Consider the following 23,018-nt stretch of genomic DNA (forward strand, 5'->3'; position numbering starts at 1 on the left):
CAGATGGACAACCCGATTCCAGTATACCCCCCCCCCCCCCCCCCCCACAACTTGTTGCGGGGGGTATAATGAAAATACTGTGAAATCACAGTAATTTGATTGCATGCTGTATGTTTCACAGCTGCCTTTAACATTATTATTTACAGGTATCTCTAAAATGTTCCATGACACATATATTTCACTGCATGGCACTTTATCCAACCCAATGTATTAAAATTGAGTTCTCTGTGGTGAATTTATTATTGCATATTTGTAATACACACACATCTGCAGCACATAAACACAATCAATAACAGGTTCATAATGGACCAGAACATCACTATCTAGAAAAGTTGAAAATACTAGTTATCATAATATGCAGAATAAAAAGAAAGATTCTACAAGATTTTGAGGGGAAAAAAACCAGCCTTTTTCCAACAAGATATAAACAAGTTTTTTTTAATGAATTGATTTTCTGTATTGTTGGATTAAAATTTCAATATCCCAAAATACACAATGGTTTACATTTCCTTATAATTTTATGTGCAAATATTTCAGAATTCTACAGTCTAAAAGCCCTAAGATTCAGACACCATTCGAAACACCATCTCTGTGAGCTCTCTTCCTTTTTTCAATATCTTCTTGGAAATGCAGGACAGGAATAGCTTCACCTGCAAATTAAAGCATATCTCAACCATTTACAAAAGGATTATACCTTTGTTAATACTATGGTTTCATAGTTTCCTTGATGTTACAAACTGTTAATTTTAAAATGTTTTCTTACAAGGCAGGCAAGGGCTTTAACTGTCCCATGAGTATCGCACAATCTAAGAAATATTGTTAGTTGCTGATACACCAAGTGGAGCTATGGAACCAATATTTCATCATGATTGAAAGTTCAATTGATAAAATAAATTTTCAGATTTTTATTTAACAATTTGATGCACTTAGTAACCCAACTAATCTAGGGTAACCTTCCAAGACTTCCTATTCACAGTTTCTACCCTTCTGCCCCAACCCAGAGTGACTTGTAATTTTACTGCATCACCTATCTAAAGTGTGGATTATTTTCACATTGACCCCATCCCATCTAGATTTACAAGGATACATCGAATGATAACCTCTATAGAACTGTGCTGCAAAGAAACCATTTACTGAGGTGAGCATGTTAGACAATGGGTCTTGTGGTGTACTAAAACACACAGGCCTTATCAGTCACCCAAATATTAGTTAAAGGTATCACTAATCCCAAGGACTACAATAATAATTTTCTTGTGCTTTGTATCAAATTTGAAGAAATTGGCCTAGTAGTATAAAAGAAGTTACGAACATTCAATTGTTACAGGATGACAACAGAAGAATGATGGCGATAGGTCACTGAAGGGGAGTGATTCTGAGGTACATGTAACTTAAAAATCAGTGTAAAACTAGTGACTAATGGAAACGGTACATATTACACCTGAGTGACTCTGAAGTGACTTAAAAATCAGTGTAAAACTAGTGACTAATGAAAACGGTACATATTACACCCATCACAAGCAAATCAGTACGAATTGATTTAATCATAAAAGATATGATGGTATTGAAAATGTATATATGCCAAAAAGGCATAAAATATGCAAATTTGGATAAAAACATGATTTTCAACCAAAAAAATTTCAACACATACATTTATGAACAAAAGACTCTGGCGGATTTGAACTCGAGGTCTGTGGTTCACCAGCCCAATGCTTTAACCACTGAGTTATGATGATAGACAAACAAATCGATTGATACAAATAATTTCACAAAACTAAATCGCCATCTTGTGACGTAATGTCATAAAGAGTATAAGCTTTAGTGTAGTGAGCTACCTTAAACAAATTTATATATCCTCCCCTCCACCAAAGGTTACTTTGTGTCAAATTTGGTTGAAATTGACATATTGGTTTTGGAGAAGATAATGATGACAACAAATACTATGCCATAAACAAAAGACGGGCAAATCTTCATTAGGAAAGCTTATACCATAAACAAAAGACGGGCAAATCTTCATTAGGAAAGCTTATACCATAAACAAAATACAGGCAAATCTTCATTAGAAAAGCTTATACCATAAACAAAATACAGGCAAATCTTCATTAGAAAAGCTTATACCATAAACAAAAGACGGGCAAATCTTCATTAGAAAAGCTTATACCATAAACAAAATACAGGCAAATCTTCATTAGAAAAGCTTATACCATAAACAAAAGACGGGCAAATCTTCATTAGAAAAGCTTATACCATAAACAAAATACAGGCAAATCTTCATTAGAAAAGCTTATACCATAAACAAAAGACGGGCAAATCTTCATTAGAAAAGCTTATACCATAAACAAAAGACAGGCAAATCTTCATTAGAAAAGCTTACTGTAGGTGAGCTAAAAGTCATCAAATTAGAGATGTAGTAATCATAACAGAAATCAAATGTATTTGTCCAAAATCAGTGAGCTTGTACCTGATCTGGAGGTAATAAAGTGTCAAAATGAGCTGGCAATTTCTTTCTTTTCGCATTCCCTCCCTTGATGATCTCCTCTAGAATTACGAGATAATTATTTCTGTTCATCATCTGACTGGATATTGCCATGGTCTCATCGACATTATATGCCTGTGGAATGGAGTGAAATATTAATTTAGGTGTAACTACAGCTTAAGACTTACAATATTATTCAAAATCAATCTCGAGAATATCAAAGTCAGTAGGAAGAATTATTTATAAAGATATTTGGCATTTTGCTCCTACTTGTCTATGCTCATGCTTGCTTTGTTCTTTCTTAAAAATTTCATATACCAAGGTAATATTAGGTTTTCATTAACAATTAAATCACACAAAAGAATTATATGCAGAACTATAGAATTCTTTGTCTACAAACATTTACCTAATGTTAAGTTTTCATCAACAATATAATCACACAAAAGAATGATATGCAGAACTATAGAATTCATAGTCTACTATATAAATATTGCATGTATTTGAGGGTAACATCGAAAATTTTCACCCTGAGAAAACCATTATCAACCGAGGCGTAGCCGAGGTTGACAATGGTTTCTCGAGGGGTGAAAATTTCAATGTTACCCTCAAATACATGCAATATTTGTTTTATTATACTGAATGTTATGTAAACTGGAAAGCAGAAAAACTTACGTCTGTTGACATTTGATCAATCACTGTCGTGCAATATTTTGTATTTCGATGCGGGTACTCGCATTTATTACAAACGACGTCGTCTAGCAATCTACGGCGAACCGTACGCGCATAAATTTGACGCATGTGATAATTTTTTATAATATCACCCGTTGTCAAGTACTGTTACCCGTTGCTAGATACTATCACCCTGGGTCGCGTGTTTTCTGTTCTCAGAGGGTAACAATATGTTTTTTCAAATGCTTCTCGACCAATCAGGTTCGAGTATTTTACATGAAAGTATAATAAAAACATTTACCTGATGGAACCAGCCTGTTGGAATGATGAGCATTTCTCCAGGGTGCAGCTCTGTCTCGAGATACTGTGCCCTGCCAAACTTTGGATAATGCCGCAAGTCTGGATCAAAGGCATCCACGGGACTGAGACCAAAATTTAAAAACAGTATAAAGTGTGTCCAATAAAATTATCTCTAATTGCCACAAATTAACCTTCATTTTATCATAACATCATAAGAAATATCTTCCAATATATTGCACCCTGGCCACTTTTTAAAAAGAGAGAGGTTGTTAGATATTTTTAACTGACGTAAACAATAAATGGTGTTAATGTTAACATTCAGAGGTATACACAATACATTAATAGAAAACCTAATAAACTATACACATACACATATATACAGCAAATACATAAAATCAAAGAATTTTTTTTAATTTAGTGCATACTGGTTTGTATTATAGATAAGCAAACTGGATTCATTGTAATTCACAGGGTCAGTTTTGGTGGATTTTATAGTTTCCTTGTGGTGACAATTTTCCTAGACATCATGTTTCTGTATTTTAATACAATGCACAAATTGTGAATTTTCTAAATTCATGGGATATTACAAATTCCATGAAAATTGCGCCCCCCCCCCCCCCCCTTAATATAATGAGTCAACAGTATGAAAGCTAGTCCACAATACTGTAGATTCCTTATTTTACATGAGTACTTATTATCGCAAAATGACTCATGGACGTCAAATCACGAGAAAATAAATTCACGAGTGCTCAATTGATCAAGTGTTTTTGCATGTATTTTAGTAATATAAGAATAAAAGCAGGAACTATTTTTGGTGAGTGATGTTTCACGTGAAATTACGAGATAATAATTTCCATGCGTATATTTAGGAATTTACAGTATGATGGACTGTACTTTTAAGCTGGAGTGTTTTATTTTGGTAAGGCGGTTATGTTCGCTGGCTTTTTCTCCGTGTTTATATGTATAAGGTGGATATAAGACCAAAGATTATGTAAAAACTACACATTACATTTCATTCAAATTTTCACGTAAAATAATGGAGCAGTCTGTAGACAAAATTTGTGTTCATTTAAATATTTTATTGTCATTGATAAACCACTGCAACCAGGTTCCGTCAGGTAATCCATTTCCTAGATTCAGATTCAGTAATTAATCCACTCTTCCGTCAGGTAATCCATTTCCTAGATTCAGATTCGGTAATTAATCCATTCTAGATTCAGTAATCCATTTCCTAGATTCAGATTCGGTAATTAATCCATTCTAGATTCAGTAATCCATTTCCTAGATTCAGATTCGGTAATTAATCCATTCTAGATTCAGTAATCCATTTCCTAGATTCAGATTCGGTAATTAATCCATTCTAGATTCAGTAATCCATTTCCTAGATTCAGATTCGGTAATTAATCCATTCTAGATTCAGTAATCCATTTCCTAGATTCAGATTCAGTAATTAATCCATTCTAGATTCAGTAATCCATTTCCTAGATTCAGATTCAGTAATTAATCCATTCTAGATTCAGTAATCCATTCTCTAGATTCAGTTTGTTCAGAATCCATTGGTATCAAAATTATGCTTTGAAAATTTCTAGTGGAGGTTTGTGGCCTCACAATGCTAATTTCCATTGCAGGCTCTTTCTGACAATACGAAAGTATACACTTACAGTAGATAACTTTACTACTCAAGGATGAAAAACTAACAGAAATTTCACTCAGACCTTGATATATTTTGAAAATCCTTAAATAGGTTGAATAAAAACTCTTATGTTATACATGTATATGGATAGATATTATAAGGTAAAAAATTGTGAAATATTTAATCTACTGTTTGCTAGAGAATGTACATGTATATAGGATGTTTTCACTCAAATTTTTGCATATTCTTCATAGGGGATCTCAATCATATTTCAGTGTAACCTTTAATAAGTCAATGGAAATAATGGAAAAAAAAATTAAATGCCTTCATCTAGCTGCAGAACTGTATGCCCCCAAATTTCTATTACTGTAAGTTACTAAATATACGCGAGGAATTTATTATCGCGTAATTTCACTAGAAACATCACTCGAGGTAAATTTTTTCTCGCTTTTATTTTCATATTGCTAAAATACATGCAAAAACACTTGATCAACAGAGCACTCACAAATTTATTTTCTTGCGATTTGGCATTCTAAAGTCAATAATAACCATTTGCGTAAAATAACGAATTAATTGTACAATATGTATTACAGGGGCATTCATTTTTGAAAATACATAAGGGCATCAACTGCAGTGCTTTATGCTGGCGTACTTTTCACAATGTGCCAACATGTTTCATGTTACAGTTCATGTCCTCATGTATTTTTAAAACTGAAATTTATTGAATACATCAGAACAAAAATGAGCAAGATGAGACCACCAAATAAGGTATTAGTTTTACTACTGGTCTGATACTGTGTTGGAGAATCCACAGTGTAGTTACAAATGAAATTTTAGGAACAGATACTGGTGCATGTAGTCTGAATGCAGCACAGATCCATCCCCCCCCCCCCCCCCCCGAATAAATTGAATCTTAAAAATTAAAACAGAGCAGTTATATTTAGACTGATCTAATTAAAATTAGATCCTTTGATCCACACACACCTTGTGTAGCGATATACATGAGCGGATCAAAGGATCTAATTTTAATTAGATTGTATTCAGACTACATTTTGCCAGATAGAGTCACAAGATAGCTACTTCACATCAACTGAAACAAGTGGACTAGCACACTGAAGATCACTGGACACCACAAGGCTAAATACAAACTCTTGAATGTAATGGAAACTGACGGAAATTAGTGCTCGAAAAACATAAACATCAGGCAGAATATATAATGCACACTTCAAACAGTCAACGAAAATTGAAACACATTAAAAGTACTAAATTTGTACATCAGAATACTGTGCACTACATGCAGTATCATAAAAAAAAATGACACATATCAAATTTTAGCACAACTACACACGAATATTCTATATAAAGTGACAGATTTGAATGGGTACCTATTGTACTTTACACACTCTAGTGGAAATCCACAAGAACTTTTTTGAACATACAATAGATGATCCTGACCCGGTAGGAAAAGCTTGTAAAGAAAAGGTGAATGAAAATGTGGTTTTCAAACTTTCATTCTGACAAGGAATGCATGCCATCCCTCTTTGAACTTAAAACATAGACACACATATACTTAGATAAAACAATCAAGATATTTTTTTATGATTCCTGATTAAAAGTTTTTATTCTTTGAAGAAAATGTCTCTTAAATCTTTTCTCTCCAAATTACTCCATTATAGTAAACTCACGACATTTCAACATTCAAATCCTGCAGAAAATACCAGCAGCCCTTTCCAAAAACCTGATTTATCTATCTTAATCCAGGCCTTGGTTTCTTGAAAGAAACTTCAGTCGAAACTTGGACTTAAGTCTGAAATTTTACTCAAATTTTGACTGCTCAAATAACAAAAAAACTCAAACTTCATTTTTTTAATTTTTTTTTTGAGAAATCCAAGGCAAATGATACTTTTAATCACCAGGTAATGCACTCAGTTTGATACGAAAACTCTTGTAATGAAATATTCTAACAGACATGATCAGGATTGCATATATCACAGCTTTCTTTGTACAGTGAGCAGAAAATAAAGCTCATATGTTTTACATCAAGAAAATAATTGAACAATAACTTCCCAACCACTCCTCTTTTTCTATATATAGCAAGTAAGACCTGAAATTGTCCATGAATCTTGTCAATAGTTCAAAATATTTTATCATTGTTTTCCCTTGTGTATCATTGTAGAGTGACCTCTGCCTCACAATAATAATACGTATTCTGAGGATAAAAGTCACTTCTCTAGACCACTTGTCCATGCTACATTTGTTATATTCAATCTGTTATATTGCACAGGTATCTCAATCTTAATCAATAAATAGAAACAAAAACTCTATCTAAATAAATATAAATACAAATATAAATGTATTCATATATATAGAGAGATTTTTTATTCTTTTTTCTATTTATATCTATGTATTTATTGATTAAAATTCAGATACCTGTGTTAAATTGTTAGTACATGTATGTATAACATAATTACAATATGACTGATGAGCAGTTCTTTCCAATGATTTTGATCAGCTTTGATCAAACTTTCAGTGATTTAAGATTTTTCTCAAGTTTATTAGCTCTGAATTCGCAATCCAAGTAATATTTCAAGTGCAGTATGATCCAGATAAATTTTTTAAAAAGATAATTCATGTTCTGAGGCAGGGCCATAGGCTCACTCTGTACAAAGTGATTATAATTCAAAAACAAGAGGCCCACAGGTCTTATCAGTTACCTGAGTACATATGTACAAGCTAAATGTATCACTAGTCCCAAAGGCTACTGAAAATTTCCTGTTCTGAATGTCTAAGCTAAATTCTAATATTCAGCAAAAGTACATATATAAAATGAGATGTATTCTTTAAAACTTAAATGCCCTAAAAAGAGCCTAGTGCATTGATGGAAGGCTGTAGATAATATATTATATGCAGCACTAACACAAAATGACTAATTTTGACCTGTCCTGGAGTCAAAACCCTTGGGTTGCAAAATTCACAATTTTGGTCAATCCTTTTTCTGCTTTTCCAAAATATACATTTAGTTTCTATACCATATCAGCAAACTTCAAGAAGTCTTTCAAAGGATAAAGACAATAATCACTATGATAATTTTGGCTCCACCCTGGAACCAAATCTTTACCCACTAGAATCATGTACGAAATTTACAATTTTGGTAAAGGACTATTTACTCCTTCTAAATATCTATTTACTTTCAATTTAGTATCAATAGCATTAAAGAAGATATTATTTAACATATACACTATATATACAAGTTTGGCCCCACACTGGAGTCAGAATCTCTACCCTGGGGATCATGAAATTTACAATTTTGGTAGAGGCCTTCCTGCTCTACATCACTATGCATTTAGTTTTTCTTATACATTTGAGGTTCTAGAGGAGAAGATTCTTGAAAATTGGTCACTTTTGGGCAGTTTTTGCCCCACCCCTAAGGTCCCAGGGGTGCAGGAGTCCTAGAATTTACAATTCATGCCTCCCTTGTCCTAAAGATGCTTCATACCAAATTTTAAAAAAATTGGAATATTAGCTATCAAAGAGAAGTCAAAAATGCTCAACTGATGACACACGACGATGAACAAAGACCAATACGCAATTTCCGAGTTGCCCAATAGTTTTTTCCCTTTGTGGAACTCTTACGCACAGTGAGACGCAAAACATACTATCGTCCACACGCGGTGGGTACAAATGCTTATCGCTGCTTTCATATATTGCCTAGAGGCCAATTAACAAACATCATGCAACCACCCAAACTGCAGGGACACACAATATTAGTAAGTTTATTAGTATTTAATAATAAAATAGCTCAAACAAAAATCGATAATCACCTTTTTTCTTTGATTAAAATATCACTCGTGCAGAAGAGAAAATAAAAAATAATTTCATATTTAATTTAATGGCCTAATTCAATCAAATGTTACTCTTGATATTGTCAGTTTAATGTATACCAACGGCTGATATAAACAAAATTTACAGTTTCATTACTTTTATCCGTATTTACGTAGCTAGTCTATAGTATATGTATACCCACCCAAGCGTTCAACAGAACACTGAACGCACCTCTATCACACCTCTATCACAGAAGAGCTGATATCTTGTAAGTTGCGTATTGCAATAGGCCACCTGAGTTTACTCAGGTGTCATAAAAATCTGAATTCACAATTCTTACAGATGCTTGATTATCATTTTGCCATTTGTTCTTTGCAGTCTTGTTTTTGACAATAATAGATGCCAGGCAAATTCTGATCAGAAAAAAATCTTTAAAATTTTGCAAGCAATGCTACGAAATACATGTATTCATGACAATATTTTTAAAGGACTATGTGTAGTATTGGTCTAATTTGGCCCCTAAAATATACATGTAATTCAATTTTCTGAAACATTGATTACTTATTTCGATGAAGGTGTATCTACAACTTTTTTAGACATTTGTTGGTAATCCTAAAGTATGACATCCTATTTTTTTTCTTTAAATGTTTAAATTAATGAAAAAAGTGCACATTTTCTTACCATTATCTCTTCCGCAAATAAAATTCTATTTTTGAAAATACATGAGGATATGAGCTGGTACTTTATTTTCTATTGAAATTCTATATCTATCAAAATTCATACGCGCATTGTTCAAAACTGCAGCGCATTCATGAGGAAATGGCTATCGTTACAATTGGTAACGATATCTAAGGCAAAAACATTGGAAATGTAAATATTTCAAAAAGGTAAAAATAATGAATTTTTTATAAAGTCTCTCCATAATTACTAGATTTAAAAAAAAAACCAAAAAATAAACATGCAAAATAATGTTTCTGGTCAAAACACGACAGCAGACAATAAAATGCCCCATTTTTTATGCCATATTACAAGAAATGGTGTGAAAGTTGTAAGCAAATATATTCATGGGTTTACCTAATAAGAATTGAAATTTAAAGAAAAGAAAAAACCAGGTCACATGTTAAAGATTGAACTTGAATTTTGCAGGGTCAGATTAGATCAATACCACACAGTCCTTTGTGATTTTTTAATGAAAAGAACATCTTCACCTTCCACTTTTTCACCCCACTGAGGACAGAACTGATAGCAGTCCAGTTGTAGGGGTCCATGTGCAGGGTAGATCGAGAATGCTTGGCTCCCCACAGAAAAGCTGCATCCCAGGGGCGAATTTCAAATGGGAAGAAGGAGAAAAAGTTTTCAGATGCATAAATCTGAAATATATTATTTAACAAATGGTTTGATCTAAATTGCATGCATGCATAATCATAAATGAAATTTATTGCACTGATCATGACAGAAACCAAATCCTCAGCTGCAGGAACATCAAATTCTTATAATTTGATAACTTGAATAGAGATTACATAGTACTATTCCACATATCTAACACCTGTCACAGAAATGTATTTAAGGAGGTACTCTACATCATCATAATGGCTGACTTCCTTTTAAAACATGGATGAAAATATAGATATCAGCAATATTTGCCTATTCATTTAAATAATCATTGCCTAGCTAAGTAGCTCAGTAGGTTAGCACGTCGACTGCTGAACTGTAGATCGTGGATTCGAGTCCAGCTGGGGTTTCAAATTTTTTCAGATTGCTTTCTACTAAAACTGCATTTTTTGACTAAATAAAGTAAATTTGAAAGTTTTTAATCTCAAAATATTGTTTATACATTTCCTCCACATCTTCTCTGGTGTAGCATACCTCCTTAACCAGTAGTGTAAATACATGACTAGTCTACTAACGCATACTAAGACAAACACAGTGAATCCAGTACATCATTACCACCTGTACTTCGACATATCTGCAGAAGTCAAAATTATACTGATGGACTTTAAATATGTTTTTGATTTACTGCAAATTTCACTCACCATACATCGTGCTGGATTTTAAAATCCATTACCTGTCCTACCTGCGTTCACTATTCACATGAAGTGAGTAGCGTTGCACGAGATTTTCTGTTCTTAAAAACTAATGAAAAGGTAAAAATTACTTATGTTGCAATTAAACAATTCTGCTGATTATTTGTTTACTGAATTTAAGCCCTACCTTATATAGTTCAAGAGATATTAAATAGGTCAGGATTTTTTTAAAAGTAAGTCAAACTCCAAGGTCAATGAAGATCAAACACCAATGAATTACAGAAAACGATCCACTATTGCATTTTTAAAGTCTGTCAGTATAATTTTAAAGGGACATGGACACGATTTGAGCTGAAAATTTTCAAATTTTACTTTCTGATTTTTAATGCTTATAATGTTTAACTAAGGTATTACTAATGATCAGCAAAAATTTGAATGTCAGTAGTTAAGGTACATGGGTGATACAGAGGTCACAAGTCCTTGTTATATAAACAAGGCTCATGCCATGTTTTTTGTTTACATAGGTTAAATAAACTAGTAAAAATTTCATTTAAAGCAGATTTTTTTCAATTTATAAGTGAATTCTTAACACAATTAGATAATATTTTCTAGTGTTTGGCACATCTCATTTTGTTTTAAACACGCTATTTTCTATTAAACAATCTAATGTAAGCAAAAACATGGCACGAGCCTTCTTTACATAACAAAGAACTGTGAGTGCTGTATCTCACTTAGAACTCAACAACTGATATTCAAATTTTGGTTGACCATTAGAAATACTTTAGTTAACCAATTGTAAACAATAAAAATGGGGAAAATAAAATTTTAAAATTTTCAGCTCAAATCTTGTCCATGCCCCTTTAAAGCTGAATGAGTATTATTATTAATCAGTATTAACGCTGAAGCTTCACGTTTCAATACGGATTGCTAAAACTATCTCACATGATCCCCAATGTCTTTTCTAAGCTCTGGTCTCTGCAGTATAAACATTTCATCTTCCATGTAGTTCCAGGTGTTGATGTTTGATTGGTGGAGAGTGCTAATAAAATGTTCCAAAGGTCGCACATAGCCAGTCACATGCTGGATGCCATCCTACCAAAAAGGAGGTGAAAATGAAAACACTTTCCAGATTGGTCAATTCAAAGAGATCAACTAGATATGACTTAATCAGGGACTAACACCTCTAGCAGGGAATAATCAAAAGTAATGAAAGTACTGAATAGTGCTAACCCAAGCTAAAGCATGTCAATTCTGGCATGAAATATAGCTTTACTATGGCAACATTAACAAGGTGAAATACTAGGATTTTTTAAACTAGCAGTTCTGCATATGCAGTTCATCACAAACTTTATAAAAAGGAGAAATTGATACTAGATCACGTACAAGCATACACTTTCTTTAAAGTTGGGTCTGTTTAGTTCTACAGATAAAAGTTGGGTCTGTTCAGTTCTACATATAAAAGTTGGGTCTGTTCAGTTCTACAGATATATATCAACATCAGTTTTGAAGTTAACAAAAACTTTTCCAAGACACTATCCATACTGTATAAATGTGGCCTAATGGCATCATGAATTTTGTTCTAGACAGTAATTGAAGGCATAATCATCAGGGGGAATTTCAAACACAGAGACATTGTAACGATTGAATGACAAACACAAAACAGACTCAAATGCAGAAAAGCTCACATCATAGATTTTAAAAACCTAAGCAATTTATTTAGCAAGAAAGTGCCGCAGAATTTTCTACAATTCAGGAGTTTAGCGAGTTGGGCTAGATCGAGTTTTAATGAACACAGCTACATTCTTCTTTTATTAATTCATTATGCACACCTTTTGTCAGTATTGATGTTTTCTCTTAATTGACCGATATACATGTTCTAGCACATGTGAGTTTATCATCTTTTGAAGCTCACTTGATACTTTTCAAACATTTTTATTAGGGATGTCAACGAGTATTCGACAATCACTAGGTCATACCAATCATCGACTAAATTTTTCACAGTCGAGTACTCGTTAGAATAGCTTTTTTAAATAATGTCCATAAATCCTTACAGTTATATCTCCCAAAAAGGGGTATTTCCCTATATATTTGTATGTAAAACGTTGATCCCCTATTGTGGCCCCATCCTACCCCCGGAGGCCATAATTTTAACAAACTTTAATCTGCATTATGTCAGGAAGCTTTCATGTAAATTTCAGCTACTCTGGCCCAGTGGTTCTTGAGAAGATTTTTAAATGACCCCACCCTACTTTGGCATTTTTTTTTTTATTATCTCCCATTTAAAGAAGGCATGGCCCTTCAATTGAACAACTTGAAAGCCCTTCACCCAAGGATGTTTGTTCTATGTTTGGTTGAAAGTGGTTCTGGAGAAGAAGATGAAAATGTGAAAACTTTACACTGCCGCCGACAGACAACGAACAAATTTTGATCAGAAAAGCTCAGGCTCAGGTGAGCTGAAAAGAAAATATATATAAAGTCAGAGAGTTTGATTACAACCAAAATAGACGCACATGACACAAATTTCTTTAGCTATAATTGAAATATTCAACTTACAACTATAGCTCTAAATGTCACCCTTTGTTTTCCATATCTTTGAATGAAGAACTCTTTTGTCCAATTGAAAGCTGGCCAGTGTTGTACAACATCAGTTAGGACAACTGGCCTGGATTTCAAATAAAACAAAATTATAGAGAATTAATAAATAGAGTTGCAACAATATTCAACATTTTTGTTTGAAGTATTATCATAGTTAAGCCAATTTCTATGACTTGAAAACGTCTGTTTGCTTTAGAAAATTTCTAGACTTACAAATAATTTCACACAGAACATATTTCTATGAATAAATCTTACCACTTTCCATCATAAATATCCCAGAATTCTTCCAATGTTAGAGCTGACCTTTTGTCAACAGACCAAAAATGTTGGGGTCTCTTGTATAGCTCCAGATTTTCCTCCCTTGACTTTAAAGCTACATTAAAGTCAAACTGATAAGGAAAGTCCACTAGAGTTACTCCCCTTTTATTGATATTCTCCAGTACTTTAGACTTGCCAACACTAACAGAAATCCCAGCAATCATCAAACAGGAAACTATCAGCACCAAAAACAGACGAAAAGGCGTCACCAATTCTCCGCCGGAGTAAGCCTCTGCTAATTTCTTTGCCTTTACACAAGGAGGTCTAGAATAGTACTTCTTCATTTTCTTCTCTAGCAGAGAGACAGTAAAATCATGTCGTTAAAATACTTTATATGATCTAAGAAGGGCCATTTGTCACACACTGCACCAAATTGAAAACTTTCTAATTAAATTCCAATGAGCTTTTAACATTCAATCAATATCTGTCTTGATTTTTGTTAACAAATAGGGAAGATGGTTTGAATTTACTTTTAAAGCATGTGTAGTAACTAAAATAATCAATCCAACATTGTTTTATATACATTAATCTCCAAACATATTTTTCCATTTTGGATGACTATTGTCAACAGAGAAAATTCATCAATATTTGCTCGTGGATCAATAAATTAGATATTTTACAATAGAAACAGTATGCATATATAAGTAAGATATGGTTGATGTATTTTCAAACATTAACAAACCAAATGCTCTTGAGTTTCTGTAGGGAGAAATATAGAATATGGATGTTTACACTAAAATTCAAACAAAAATATTCACATTTCAAAATGCAAATAAACACAATGTAGCCTTACCTCAAACACAGCCTTCATGCAGCTCATGGGTCTAATCCAATGTAAAATTGATCATCTGCATGAATTTCTCATCCCTATATCATCAATACAGTGGCACCTGTAAATTATATATCAACTTCACAAATCTAATCAATAATGTCACTCACTGCCACAAACATCTCTCTATAATGTAAACATATTCAATATGCCAAAGGAAAACTTAATTTGAAATTAATTTACATTCAAATATTAACCCCTATAAAATGCTCAATAATACATAAGAATTAAATTTCAAACTCTGGACTTAATATTCTTTATTACTATAAAGGCTTTTTTTATATTCATTGATTGCTGTTGTATAGTCTTAGGAAAACATGAATATTTTCAAGACATTGCAGGTTAAACAAAATGCTAAAGAACAAGAGAGAAGGGGGGGGGGGGTATTTGACCCCTTGTTTCCGGAAATATGGTATATAATATTGATTACATCTGAATTAGATACTGGACAAGTGTCAACTCTAAAACAATACTTATTCAATAATTTCTTAAACAATTCAATGAAAAAATATTTGTAGGATAGAGAGGATAATTTAGGGTCTGTCAATTTAGCAAAAACATGGCAATTTTTACTTTAGACCTAATTTTGGATAAGAATTCTGCATTTATCAGCAAGCTTCACCAGTGTGTACTTGTATCATTTCAACTCACTGGATGTTATAGATATCAAATACATTTCCCACACACTAATGTACCATATAATTATGTCCTATTTCTAACACACTGTTTGTTTCTAAGGTTTACGTGAGACCTTGTGCAGGTCTTATAAAGTGGGTATGTTTATCAGAATCAGAGATTCTGGTCAAGTATGAAAAAAGAAAAAACTTCTTTTGAAGGAGTACATCAGTCCAAATATTTTTTTTTTAAATTCAAGTACCATTCATATGTGCCCCTATCTATGTCTATACAAACACTAATTAAATTCATTAAGCAAAAAAAAAATAATGATAATAAAATAATACATGTACTATCTCTGTCACCATTATAAGAACTTTCATCTTACCGCAAAATTAATCATTCGTTTTATCTCCTTATGTATACCAAAAAAAATGAAGGAAAAAAACTGCTTTATTGTGTAAAGACAATTTTGATTATCTAAGCTAGAATCAAGCTGCACCAGCTATTGAAGAGCTCTGGTGACTGAGGGTCATTCATCAGGGGCTTGAAAATAGCAACATTAAATGACAACTTTATTAAGTCTGTGAAAAGCTCCAGGATAAATAGGTTAACAAATAGTAATGAATCACCCTGGACATATTGAAGGCTATTAACAGTAATGATGTTATAAATACATTACAGGACTTCAGGGATTTCTAGATTTATAGAACCCCAAAACAATAACTTCTGGTAACTCTGCTGTGTTTACCCCATGGCTGCATGATAAACATTAAAGAGACACTTCAGTATGTTACAATTCCAATCTAATTATCTACCAATGATAATATCTTTTCATATTCTTAAAATGGTGCCAAAACACACCCAAAAAAAATATTTAAAAAAAGTAACGATTTTCTAGCTAATGCTTGAAATTTTCTGTTGGAAATAGTCTTTCAACAAATATTCATTGCATCTTTTATATATGTAATGCAGTATTATGCTGGGTTTGATCAGTGCTATCTCAAAATACTTCATTATATTGTCAATAATAGACATTTTTTTTATTTATCAAAAAAGGATGCTTTCCATAATTACCATTTATACAGTAAAACACCTTTATAACAAGAGATGTTTGTAAAACACATATGTCCCCCCCCCCCCCCCCCCCCCCCCCCCCCCCCCCCCCCCCCCCCCGGTGCAAAACTGAAAAGGGTTATACACACACATCATTTAATTGAGAGTAGTATCATCAATTCAAAATATTGAGCAGACAATATCTTCCTATGTCAAGAGTGGATTGACCATGTGACCTAAAAATCAATAGGGGTCATCAACTACTGAAGATGTACCAGTGTACCAAGTTTGATGTCTGTCAAGCAAAGGGTTCTCAAGATATTCAACAGACAGTATATTCCTATGTCCAGTTTGACCCTTGACCTTTGACCATGTGACCTCAAATTCGTTAGTAGTCATCTTCTCCTGAAGATGTACCAGTGTACCAAGTTTGATATCTGTCAAGCAAAGGGTTCTCAAGATATTCAACAGACAGTATATTCCTATGTCCAGTTTGACCCTTGACCTTTGACCATGCAACCTCAAAATCAATATGTGTCATCTTCTCCTGATGATGTACCAATGTACCAAGTTTAATGTCTGTCAAGCAAAGGGTTCTAAAGATATTCAACAGACAGTATATTCCTATGTCCAGTTCGACCCTTGACCTTTGACTGTGACCTCAAAATCAATAGATGTCATCTTCTCCTGATGATGTACCAGTGTACCAAGTTTGATGTCTGTCAAGCAAAGGGTTCTCAATATACTGAGCAGACAGTATATTCCCATGTCTAGTTTGACCCTTGACCTTTGACCATGTGACCTCAAAATCAATAGGAGTCATCTTCTCCTGAAGACGTACCAGTGTACCAAGTTTGATGTCTGTCAAGGAAATGGTTCTCAAGATATTGAACGGACAGTATATTCCTATGTCCAGTTTGACCCTTGACCTTTGACCATGTGACCTCAAAATCAATAGGGGCCATCTCCTTCTGAAGATGTACTGGTGTACCAAGTTTGATGTCTGTCAAGCAAAGGGTTCTCTAGACATTAAATGGTCAGTATATTCCTATGCCCAGTTTGACCCTTGACCTTTCACCATATGACATCAAAATCAATAGGGGTCATCTACTCCTTAGGATGTACCAGTGTGCCAAGTTTGATATCTTTCAAGCAAAAGGTTCTCAAGATATTGAGCGGACATTATATTCCTATGTCCAGAGTAGGTTGATCCTTGACCTTTGGACCTGAAAAACAATAAGGGTCCTGTTCTACTCATAACCAACCCACATATGAAATATCATTATCATCAAGTGAATGGTTCTCAAGATATTGAGCGGACAACATGTGGTCTACCGACCAACAGACCGACTGACAGGTGCAAACCAATATGCCCCTCTTCTTTGAAGGGGGGCATAAACAAACACCCTTATAATGAATTTATGCTTATTGCAAAGTGATTTATTCCCCTATAAAAGGAAAATAACAAAAAATAAACCGATCACCAATGAATGGGTAAATTTATTCGGTTGACCTTGACCTTTGGGCAGTTGTCATCAGAACAATTATGCATGTATTATTTTTACTGAAGTAACAAATGCAGATGACATATTGCTTTAAATGAAAAAATGCTGAGAATTGTGGATTTGCTTAGCAATGTAAATTTATATATGATATTAGTTTATATATCAAGTTTTGTATCAAAAATATAATTACGTGAATGTGATGTTTAAATCATGTGATTAATTGAATTGTTAAATTCAGTGAATTGTAACAGTGCTGTTAATCATTTATCTAGGCAGATTGTTCTAGCAGATTCATTTGATTGCATAGGTTATGAATACAGCTTTTTGGTGGCTGGTGGCTATTTAGGTTGTGGTTGGCTATCAAAGGGAGGATTCCATTTTGTAGGTTTTCAGCAATTTTCCTGGGGTTGAAAGAAGTAAAAATAAGTGTTTCAGTAATTGTTGTTTCTGGGTGGTCCTTTTTTATATGATGTTTGACAATATCTTTGTGGTACTTACAGATTTTGCAATAATATTGGGTTATGATTGGATTACGTAAGAGTTTAAATGCCATATTTCAGATTGTCAGACTTTTAGATTTGCAGCTGCATCTAGTACAACTGATGTTAATATTGTTTGTTTTCGATTTTTCTGGATCTTTCCTCTTTGCGTATTTTAGTTCAGCCATAGATTTGATTCGGTCCTCACTGAGGATTTCTTGTCTTCTGATCCAAGACATTGATTTGTTATTTGTAGCATGATGAAAATGAGTATGAAGGATTCTTCTGATCCAAGACATAGATTTATGTTGTTTGTAGCCTTCTTCTGATCCAAGACATAGATTTATGTTGTTTGTAGCCTTCTTCTGATCCATTGAGACATAGATTTATGTTGTTTGTAGCCTTCTTCTGATCCATTGAGACATAGATTTATGTTGTTTGTAGCCTTCTTCTGATCCATTGAGACATAGATTTATGTTGTTTGTAGCCTTCTTCTGATCCATTGAGACATAGATTTATTTTGTTTGTAGCCTTCTTCTGATCCATTGAGACATAGATTTATGTTGTTTGTAGCCTTCTTCTGATCCATTGAGACATAGATTTATGTTCTTTGTAGCTTCTTCTGATCCATTGAGACATAGATTTATGTTGTTTGTAGCCTTCTTCTGATCCATTGAGACATAGACTTAGTAGCTTGTAGCGTGATGGAAATGTGACTGTGACACATTTGTGACTGTGACACATTTGAGTGTGAAGTGTTGATTTGTGACGTGAAGTGCTGGTACACAGGTTTGTGTTAATTGGCATCTGTGACATCAGCAAAATGTTCCTACATATGATTTCTGAGAGAATTGCCTGTTTGGCCGATGTTTGTACGTAATTGCATGCATTATGGAGGTACTATTACAGTCTAGGTTTTGTTTTCTGAAGTAGAATTTCCCCATGGGAATAACTTGAATGTTTTTCGCATTTCCGACAAATGGGCATATTTGACAGATCTAATAACATGGGTGGCTCCCAATGTTCATGGGGATGGAGTTCGACTTGGAGTGAACCACAATGCTTTTTAGATTTGGGGGTGTTTTATATATGCTTTGATAATTCTGTTCACCAATTCCTTCATGGCTGGACATTGTTCTAAGATGGTTTTATACCACTAGAACAATCATAAATCTGCCTAGATGAACTTCATTTAATCACAATACATATTATACAAGGGAGAGTCAATAAGTAACCAGCCTAATTCCATTTCCGATTGACCGAGACGGTCATGATATTCATGCCTTGTTTCAATACATGTTTTATACCTGGGTACAAAATTGCACACGTTGCAAGTCATTTTTTAATAAGATATTGAATGTCAAACATGGCTAGTGATTCAAAGGCATACTTTTCATCTAATGTTGAGTACCGTGCTATAATTCGGTACTTGTATTTAAAAGGTAAAACAGGCAAGGAAATGCATGGCGAGTTAGCCGATGTTTATGGGTCTTCTGCACCATCTTATGCTCAGGTTAAATTCTGGGATGGGGAATTCAAATGTGGTAAAACGTCTTTAGAAGATGAAGCCAGGTCTGGAGGCCCATTGGATGCCATCGACGAAGAATGTGTAAGAAAGTTCTGGATCTGGTATACTCTGATGGGCGAATTCAGGTGGAAGAAATAGTGCAGGCATTAGGCATTTCACATGGTAGCATTTCAACAATCTTACATGATTGTTTAGGTATGCGCAAGCTAACACCTTGTTGGGTTCCCAAATCCCTTAGTGATGAGCAAATGGCAACCAGAGCATCAGTATGCAGCGCCTTGTTGAAGCGTTTTAGGTCAAATTTAAAGATGATTTTCATTTGCATCTGGTGACTGTAGATGAGACTTGGGTACATTATTATGAGCCAGAGAATAAAGCTCAGAGTCATCAGTGGGTAGGGCCTGGGTCCCCCGAGGCCAAAGAAGTTCAAGATGCAACCATCTGCTGACAAGGTGATGACCACAGTATTTTGGGACGCAAAAGGCATTATTATGTTGGATTTTTTACCCAAGAGAAGTACAATAACTGGAGTGTACTATGCAAACTTGCTAGACCAGCTGAGAACCGCCATCCGTGAAAAATGCCGAGGTAAACTGTCTAAAGGTGTTTTGCTGCAACAGGACAATGCAAGAGTTGCAATGGATGCTGTAGAGCGTAACGAGTATGAATTAATACCACACCCTGCCTATTCGCCTGACCTAGCTCCTAGCGACTTCTTCCTATATTCCCAACTTGATAAAGGATATCAGTGGACGTCATTTCCGGTCTGACAAAGAAGTCGTGTCGGCAGTCAAGGAGTGGGTCAATGGAAAGGACCCTAATTTTTTCAGTTCTGGGCTGATGGCACTTGAACACTGTTGGTCTACGTGCATCACACAAGAGGGCAATTACATCGAAAAAGAAGAGGTGGATCTCAACCAGAAATAAGTTAGGCTGGTTACTTATTAACTTGCCCTTGTATATATAAACATCACATTTACATACTATATTTCTATACAAAACTTGAGATACATTGTAAACTCAATCTCATCTTGTCGCTACACGAGGTAGCGACAAGAAAAAAAAGATGAAGAAAGAGGAGCAGATCGAGGATCTGATTTGTAGCGATAAGAAAAAAAGATGAAGAAAGAGGAACAGATCGAGGATTTTAATCAGATTGATTGTAAACTAATCATATCATGTATAAAATTATATTATTAAGCAAATCCATAATACATACAAAACCTTACTCTTTTTTTGTTTTTGTTTATAGCAACCTCAGTAGCATTTTTCACATCAGTAAAAACATTAATTCATACATAATTGTTCTGGTGACGACAGTCCTACAGTCAAAACCGATCAACCAAATAAATTTACCCTTGCAATCCTATGAAGTGTTGATCTGTTTATTTCTTCAAGTTTTTAAATTTAGATCAGTGATAATACTATGTAGTATACACTTGAAAAAAAAACCAAGAGGACCACAGGACTTATTGGTCACCTGACTCGTGAAAAGTATCTCTACTCCCAAGAGCTATGAAATCTAGAAAAAAAATTCCTGTTCTGAATATCTATATATTAAGCTAAATTCTAATGTTCAGCAACAGTATAAAACAAGATTGATTGATTGAATATTGTATTATGTCCCTCTCGAGATTATTTCACTCATATGAAGATGTCACTACTGCCGGTGAAGGGTTGCAAAATTTAGGCCTATGCTCAGCGCTTATGGCTATTGAGCAGGGAGGAATCTTTATCGTGACACGGGAACTCGGTTTTCGCGAAGGACCGCCCCATTTAGTCACCTCTTATGACAAGCAAGGGGTACTGAGGACCTATTCTAACCCGGATCCCCAAGGGATGTATAAAACAAGATGTGTTCTTCAAACTTCAATGCCCTCAAAAGTGCATACACTGATGAAAGGCTTTATATAATATAATATGTGCATTAACATTAAAAGATATGACTAATTTGGACTCATTCCTAGAGTCAAAACCCTGGGTTGTGAAATTCACCATTTTTTGTATATCTTTTTTCTGCTATTCCTAAGTATGCATTTAGATTTTATACAGTATCAGCAAACTTAAATAAGTCCTTCAAATCAGTATAAATCTGAAACCACACTTACCCCTGGGATCATGGAATTTACAATTTTGGTAAAGGACTACCTACTCCTTTAAAATATCCATTTAGTTTCAATTTTGTATCAATAGCACTAATTTAAAAGAAGATGTTATTTAAATGTTTTACACATAAATACTATATACTAAGTTTGACCCCACCCTGGGGTCAGAACCCCTACCCCCAGGGATCATGAAATTTACATTTTGGTAGAGGCCTTCCTGCTCTACATCGCTATGCATTTAGTTTTTCTTGCACATGTGTGGTTCTAGAGAAGATTTTTGAAAATTGGTCAATTTTTGGCAGTTTTTGCCTCACCCCTAGGGCCCCAGGGTACAGGAGTCCTGAAATTTACAATTTATGTCCCCCTTGTCCCAAAGATGCTTCATACCAAATTTGAAAAGAATTGTAATAGCAGTTATCAAGAAGTCAAAAATGTTCGACAACTGTTAACGTGTGACGGACGACAACCGATAGCAATAGGTCACTCGAGTTTACCTAAAAATGCATAAAATATGTCATATTCTCCTTACAATGTACCGAGTTTGATGTCTGTTAAGGAAAGGGTTCTCAAGATATTGAGCAAACAGTATCTTCCTATGTCCAGAGTGAATTGACCCTTGACTTTTGACCATGTGATCTCAAAAGCAATAGGGGTTTTCTTCTACTCATTACCCTATCATAACCAACCCATATATGAAATATCATTACAATCAAGTGAATGGTTCTCAAGATATTGCGCAGACAACATTTGGTCTACCGATCGAAAGACCAACTGACAGGTGCAAAGCAATATGCCCCTCTTCTTTGAAGGTTTGAAAGGGTGGAGGGGGCATAAAAAAAAAGATAAAAGCTAACTGAAATTATCACATGATGATGAACCCAAAATAAACACACTTAGGACTTTCCCACCTTAACTAACCACACTTAGGACTTTTCCACCTTCACTAAACACACTTAGGACTTTTCCACCTTACTAAACACACTTATGACTTTTCCACCTTAACTAACCACACTTAGGACTTTTCCACCTTAACTAATCACACTTAGGACTTTTTCACCTTACTAAAC

The 23,018-nt window shown here is 34.2% G+C and overlaps 1 protein-coding gene across 2 annotated transcripts in view; it reads right to left on the bottom strand.

Annotated features, from left to right (window-relative positions):
• Positions 1–221: 221 nt before the first annotated feature.
• The window catches only part of LOC125678947 (uncharacterized), a 30,139-nt gene continuing 7,342 nt past the window's right edge, over positions 222–23,018 (bottom strand). For both annotated transcript variants that reach the window (XM_048917774.2, XM_048917781.2), the window contains 9 exons: positions 14,628–14,724; positions 13,772–14,126; positions 13,475–13,583; positions 11,864–12,013; positions 10,106–10,267; positions 6,461–6,543; positions 3,444–3,564; positions 2,459–2,608; positions 222–650 (listed from right to left, as the gene is read on the bottom strand). In XM_048917774.2, coding sequence (XP_048773731.2) covers positions 558–650; positions 2,459–2,608; positions 3,444–3,564; positions 6,461–6,543; positions 10,106–10,267; positions 11,864–12,013; positions 13,475–13,583; positions 13,772–14,118 — 1,215 coding nt within the window. In that variant the 5' untranslated portion in view covers positions 14,119–14,126; positions 14,628–14,724 and the 3' untranslated portion in view covers positions 222–557. The remainder of the gene's footprint in view (positions 651–2,458; positions 2,609–3,443; positions 3,565–6,460; positions 6,544–10,105; positions 10,268–11,863; positions 12,014–13,474; positions 13,584–13,771; positions 14,127–14,627; positions 14,725–23,018) is intronic.

Source organism: Ostrea edulis, chromosome 1 (genome assembly GCF_947568905.1).
Source record: "Ostrea edulis chromosome 1, xbOstEdul1.1, whole genome shotgun sequence".
Taxonomy (NCBI): Eukaryota; Metazoa; Mollusca; class Bivalvia; order Ostreida; family Ostreidae; genus Ostrea; species Ostrea edulis.